This window comes from Quercus suber, unplaced genomic scaffold, assembly GCF_002906115.3.
Source record: "Quercus suber isolate HL8 unplaced genomic scaffold, Cork oak 2.0 scaffold_658, whole genome shotgun sequence".
Taxonomy (NCBI): Eukaryota; Viridiplantae; Streptophyta; class Magnoliopsida; order Fagales; family Fagaceae; genus Quercus; species Quercus suber.
The window spans coordinates 266,928-274,197 of record NW_027070099.1 but is presented as its reverse complement, the minus strand read 5'-3'; the positions used below and the strand labels follow the sequence as shown (position 1 = coordinate 274,197).

The 7,270-nt window shown below is 33.2% G+C and overlaps 1 protein-coding gene across 1 annotated transcript; it reads right to left on the bottom strand.

Moving 5' to 3' along the window:
- Window positions 1-4,916: 4,916 nt before the first annotated feature.
- Window positions 4,917-5,962, bottom strand: LOC112032002 (hevamine-A). Its single transcript, XM_024064708.2, has one exon. The coding sequence runs from the start codon at window positions 5,936-5,938 to the stop codon at window positions 5,045-5,047; it is 894 nt and encodes a 297-aa protein (XP_023920476.1). The 5' UTR covers window positions 5,939-5,962; the 3' UTR covers window positions 4,917-5,044.
- Window positions 5,963-7,270: the final 1,308 nt, after the last annotated feature.

The window sequence follows — 7,270 nt, the reverse complement described above, 5'->3', positions numbered from 1 at the left end:
GTCACAATTTTGAAAGGTTAAACATTTTGCACCCCAATTGTTACTTACACCAAAGAAACCTTCAACCCCGAACCAACCAAAATTAAAAAAAAAAAAACAGAAAGTAAAAAGGAAGCTTCCAAGTTGCCAATATCATAACCTTATTATGTGAAGCTACAACCACTACTTCAAATAAAATAATGTTGTCCCTTAAAATATGGACTTAGTCGTTATTCCCATTGCACAAAAATGCATTGACTTTGGGCCAAAACACAAAAAAAAAAAAAAAAAAAAAAAAAAGATCAGCTACTTTTTGAGAGTTTATTGCTATTAATTTACATTTTGTTTAAATATCGTTGAGTCGGAAGTTCATGAATGAGGTCTATTGTCTGCTTGATGAGTTAATTAAGAGTTTGGAGAAAAGCCAAGGAATGTAAATCTAACAGTGTAGTTGATCACATAACTTTGATGGCCATGCAGGAAAACTAATAAACTATACAACAGAGGCTGGCATTGTATCAAGGAGTCAGGAGTGTGTACTCCTATCTACATGCAATTATCAGAAGATGCTGAAAAACATTTTCAAATGTCTTAGCTTTGCAACAGGTAAAGGTTTTTACAAGTGGATTCACTTGCACCCTTTGACTTGGGCGGTAACGTAGATGTACTGGTCTGCTCAAATTTAGCTAACAAAGATCAGGATTAAATAGTACGATAGAATAATAAAGTTCAAACTTCAATGCGTTTCTCTTTGAAACCCAAACATAGATGGGTTGTTGTGCATCTGGCTTTCAGGGTCAGAACTTCAACCTGGGAACAATCCATATATTTAAATAGGATATATATTATATAATAACCTTTGGGTTTGGCTTACATCAAATGCTCTTGTGCACTAGACGTAACATGTGTCTTAATGGCCATATGTTTGGTCCCGTATCTCCTCTTGTGTGTGGGTGCTAGATTTCACTGATAGCTAGGCTTTTTGAATCTGAAAATTCAAAGTTTATTCTCTCTAACTTATTTTATGGGAAAAAAAAAACAATAGAGAATATTCACCATTTCCATCTACGTACTATATAGTATCCAATATCCACTATGATCTTGACAATGTTCCAAGTTTTCAGATGGGCACGTATCAAATTGAAGGAAATANCTTGCTCCAAGAAGGTGAAATGCTCTATTGGGAGCTATAATTAAAACTGAAATTAATTATTCTTCTTAAAAAAAATCAGTTTAATTTATTAAAAAAGGCATGGGCATGGAGTAAATCTTAGGTACTCTTGAAGCATGAAAATGGTGCTCATTCATCTCATATTTATGATAGAGTCTACTTATTAAATTTATAGTAGGGTCTACTATGAATGTGAGAAAATGAAGTATATAATATTTCTCCGTGTTCCGAAGCACCTAAGAATTTTCCATGGGCATGTTACCATTGCCATTGGATACAAATAATTTAATATATCTCTTAATGGCATACTGCTGATACCAGAGATCTGTGAATTGTAATGAATTAAGTCCTATATATTCTCTTTGAAATTTTGGTTGAAGAGTATGTGATTGAGAAAGGGATCCGTTTTCGCTCTTAGGCCATATGGATTCAATAGTCCCTCTCATGGACAACAAGAATTATTTTTTATTAATTTATTTTTTTGAGAAGGAGATGGACAACAAGAATTAAACAAGAAGAAAATAAAGGACACAACATGTACAAGCAATTTCTTAATTTTTTGGAGGTTTAAGCTTTGCGCTTTTAGACTTCAATGATGAATAATTATTACGGGAAAAAAAATATGGATATTAATGCTGCAGCCTGAATTATATATCATTCTATTAATTAAAATTTCTTGATCATTATATTATTACATAACATTGGTTCGGGCCAAGAGTTTTATAAGTTAGCTGAAATTTTCTAACGTTTCAAACACAATGCTTAAGGTTCAAATCTCTTCTCTCTAACTTATTAAATTAACAAATATTAAAAAATAAAAAAAATAAATAGGTAGTCCAGGATCCACCATTGCATTGACCTGACCCTACAAAATGATGGAATCAGCACACCAGGTACTACAATAATTAGTTAATTTGCAAGATCCAGAGTTAGACTTTTTATTTTATATTTAAAAATAATCATTTACAAGCTCTCTCGCTCTCTCTCAATAATTATCTTTAATCATGCCGGCCATTTGTGCTTCTTTATTCTAATTATGATTCTTTATTATTGAATAGTTAAATAAATAAATATATAAAAATTAATTCGTGCACAAGGCATGGAGTTTCAACTTTTGCGCCATACTTCATGGGGAGGCTCCTTTGATCAAAGCTTAGGTTTGACTAAACCAATAGTGCATCTCTCGGTACTCAACGCCAAAACCTCATCACAATCAACCAAGTTGTTTCATCCTTATCAATTTATCTACAGTATTGACCCAACATGATTACTCAATGTGAGGCCAGAATGATTCAATTATAACATACTTACCAAATATTCATTTGGAATCAAATCTTGGGCAGATGACTAGCAATGCTGATTGATAAAAGTCTTTCTGGCCTTCCCAAGTTCTAGGTCAACCTGGGTGGGTTGATCTGTATCTCTCAAATCCACCGTTCCTTCAAGGTTGATGGCGGCAGCAGGTTCTATTCTTCCTTACCTAAAGTGATTGGATTGAGTCCAAGTTGACCACAAACTTAACCCAAACCGACCTGTAGACTCCCCTAAATATAGCGTTGGGTTAGCCTAGTCCCATTGGGAATTAGGCTGAGACATGAGTTATTCTGTGCACTAGAAATGATTCTTTATCTTTAATGGGTTCCCAAAAAATAAAAATAAAAAACAAGTGGACTTAGATGGATTATTCATTTCTCCTTGTTCTTGTTTAGTTTCTTGTCCATCATAAATTTTAAGCGGGCCTTATAATAACACCCCAATCACCAATTTTTAAGTGGGCCGTTGATGTAGAAAAGAAAAACCCACAGGGTCATGAACAGTGAATAAAATACCAAAAGTTTAACAGCGTCCTGTATGCAATTCTAGTCTTAATCTTAAAGAAGCACTAATCCTTTGTAGTCATGTTGTAACTTATAACTATCGAATTATTATATATACAAAATTAAGTGAAATGTAACTTAACATGAAGGCAGTTGTGGTAATATACATGAAACTTAAGGAGGACTTAATAGGAATAATGTGCTTAATATAGAAAAAAGTTCTTAATGTAGCACTAATAAAGACACTGTCCCTGATAGCGTTGAGCTGTACACCTTGTCAAACTGTATTATTTCAATTTCAATAGCTTGACCCCTACACGGCTCCACCTCTTATAGATGGACGAATCTGAGTCTTTTAGTAGATTTTTCTGTCTCTATTAGATTTTTCTTTAGGCATAAATTCTACACTTGAAAGACTCTTAATTAGCTGGTCATTGTGATGCAAAATTTGGCATAATAAATGTCCTGTCTTGTCTTAGTTTTGACCGTGTGGCTGGAAATATAGAACTGCTAAGTTCGTTAGTGTCTGGATTAATTACTGCAATCCAAAATTAACCTGGAGCTTTGAAAACCAAATTAAATCCCTGAGATCAGCTACTTTTTGAGAGTTTATTGCTATTAATTTACATTTTGTTTAAATATCGTTGAGTCGGAAGTTCATGAATGAGGTCTATTGTCTGCTTGATGAGTTAATTAAGAGTTTGGAGAAAAGCCAAGGAATGTAAATCTAACAGTGTAGTTGATCACATAACTTTGATGGCCATGCAGGAAAACTAATAAACTATACAACAGAGGCTGGCATTGTATCAAGGAGTCAGGAGTGTGTACTCCTATCTACATGCAATTATCAGAAGATGCTGAAAAACATTTTCAAATGTCTTAGCTTTGCAACAGGTAAAGGTTTTTACAAGTGGATTCACTTGCACCCTTTGACTTGGGCGGTAACGTAGATGTACTGGTCTGCTCAAATTTAGCTAACAAAGATCAGGATTAAATAGTACGATAGAATAATAAAGTTCAAACTTCAATGCGTTTCTCTTTGAAACCCAAACATAGATGGGTTGTTGTGCATCTGGCTTTCAGGGTCAGAACTTCAACCTGGGAACAATCCATATATTTAAATAGGATATATATTATATAATAACCTTTGGGTTTGGCTTACATCAAATGCTCTTGTGCACTAGACGTAACATGTGTCTTAATGGCCATATGTTTGGTCCCGTATCTCCTCTTGTGTGTGGGTGCTAGATTTCACTGATAGCTAGGCTTTTTGAATCTGAAAATTCAAAGTTTATTCTCTCTAACTTATTTTATGGGGGAAAAAAAAAACAATAGAGAATATTCACCATTTCCATCTACGTACTATATAGTATCCAATATCCACTATGATCTTGACAATGTTCCAAGTTTTCAGATGGGCACGTATCAAATTGAAGGAAATACCCAACCACATCCGTACTTTGTGCTTGTTTTACAAAAAAAAAAAAAAAAAAAAAAGGAAAAAAAAAGGCATACATGAAATCACAACACCGTGACTGAAAAAATAGTCCAAGCCAAGAAAGTCAAGCTCAACATTCAAATCTACATATAGATCGAATCATTCCAAATAATTAATCCTTACTAGCTTAAAATTTCCAATTTATTTTATTTATTTTCCCCTCCGTGGCTATTCGACCACATCCACATCTATACTGTCAAACAATAAAATGAAAAGAATATTCACTATTGTGTAAAATTTTTGGGTAGAGACATATTTAGTACTTTCAGACACTCCTCTTAATTGATGAAGGAACTACAACCATCACTTTAAATAAAAATAATATTGTCCCTGGACTTTATCTTTGTTTCCATCCATGTGCATGCAAAAAATTACTTTGACTTTGGGCCAAAATACAAAAAATTAATAAAAATAATAAAAATAAGAAAAAGAAAAAAAAAAGAAAAAAAAAAGAACACAATCATCATTATAGTGATTTATTTTCTCTTTGGAGGGTAATAACCAATTGTACATAATCTTAAATTGGTAATAAAGATACCCAATTTATTATCATTCTCAAACTAACCAAAGCATAATTCATCATACACTTTCAAGAATGGTGGCAAAAAATCGAGTTAACTCATCATAATACCTATTCCAAAGCATCACACCTCCATAATTTGGTGACTTCCTAAACAAAGGAAGAATTTCAGCATTCAACACTTCAGATGGAACGTATCCACTTACAGCAGCCTGAGGAGCCGCAGGTATGCCTAAAAATAATTTCCCAACCTTTAATGAGCTACTCCATCGGTTCCAAGAACTTATAAGATTAGTGGTGTTACTGTTACTGAAATCATATTGGCATTGAGGATTGTTATAGAATTGAACCCAAAGATAGTCAAAAAGATTTTTGTTAAGTGCAGTACCAATGAAGTTATCAGGAAATGGACATTGTGGAGACGTGGATAAGTACACATTGGAATGACTCTTTAAGTTCTTTGCTAGGTCTTGCCAATATTGTGTTGAACCAGTCTGAATGTCAAAGTCTATGCCATCCAATATGGCATCCCCAAATGGACGCGAAGACGAGTTGCCACCCAAGAAATTGTTCCATAAATATGTTGCTACATTTTCTGCATCATTGGGAGAAGCTAGAAAGTAGTTTCCAACTAGACCTCCAATTGAGAGCATGACCTTAACTCCAAATTTTTGGCAAAACTTTATATCTTCACTAAGAAAGGTGCACCCATTGGATGCTGGGTTGCAATGACCATTAAGGTTGATTTCTGGGGTTTGGCCATTGCCAAATACGTTTAGGAAGGCTAAGTTTACATAGGCATATATTCCAGTGCCACAGGTAGTTGACAGGTTTCCCTCACTGACACTTAGACCCCAGTAGGTAGCGATGCTACCAGCATTAGAGGTTTTGATTAGGGTCATAAGGAATAAGAGGGAAAAGACTAAAGGTGTAAGTTGAAGATTTCTAGCCATTTCCGCTTGTCTCAATCTAAAATCTTGTGTCTCATGTGGTTTCATAAGACAATAAGAGGCTCCTTTTATAGAATTCAAATTTCAGAGTTAAGTTTGGAAACTTGATCAATAGTTTCAGTTTTAATACAAAACTTAGTAAAATAGGGCTGTACACTGTCTCAGTTAAAAGTTGTAGGTTTGTTGACCCCTTCTGACGTTTTCAACATAAAGCTTAGGGATCAAATATTTTCTCTCTTAACTATTGAATTATCAAATAATAAATTAAAAAAAAACAAATAAATAGATGGTCTAGGATCCATCGTTACATTGAACCTACAAAAGGAGACATGTATAAGCAATTTTTTTTCTTGATATTTTAACCTGCTCTAGTTTAATTTAAGTTTATACTTGTGAAGTTCATTTCTAGAAACTTGAATCCCGACCTTTATCCCCCTTCTCATATTTCACAAGCAATTATATTTGTGGAGTGACTATCACACCAAAGGAGCGCATTGAAAATTTCTTAATTTTTTTGAAAGCGTAAATTTTGGGCTTTTAGACTTAAATCATGGATAATTATTAGCAAATTAAGAGTATATTATTTCCTCAGCCTGAATTATATATAGTTCTAATATATATATATATATATATAAAAACCGAAACCTCTGAAACTACTACAATTTTCCATGTCACCACTATTTTTTTTTTTAGATTTTTTTTTTTAAGTTTTATATCTTATATATTTATTATTTCTCTTTATTTTAAGTAAAACTCTATTAGATATATGTTTCAAGAACTTGAAAATTCTACTTCAACTAAAATTCTATAACAAAATTTCAACAAATATAAACTCCTGCCAAGGTCAAAACCGTTAATACTCACTCAAATTTTCAGCATTATTTAAATAAAAAGAAACAAAATTCTGATTTTATATTTGTAAAACCATCTTTACTATTTATTTTGAAGAACCTGAGTCCAAATTTTTGAAAACTCAACACACGGTAAAACCTTAAGCGTCAATTGCCGCCTTCCTTCTCTCTCACTCCAATCCAATCTCTCATCTACCCAAAAATCCCAAACGTAACTATTCAGCTTTCAAATAGTTGAAATTATAACAATATTTAAACTAGAACATTTTAACATTTGATCTAAAAGTTTTCCGTGCATCACACGGATTAGCGATTAGTTAATTAAAATTTCCTTATCACTAAATTATTACATAATATTGGTTTGGGACAAGAGCTTTGTTGGTTTGTTGGCACCTTCTGCATTTTCAACATGATGCTTAGGGATCAAATCTCCTCTCCTAACTATTGAATTATCAAAATAAATAAATAAATGGTCCAGGATCCA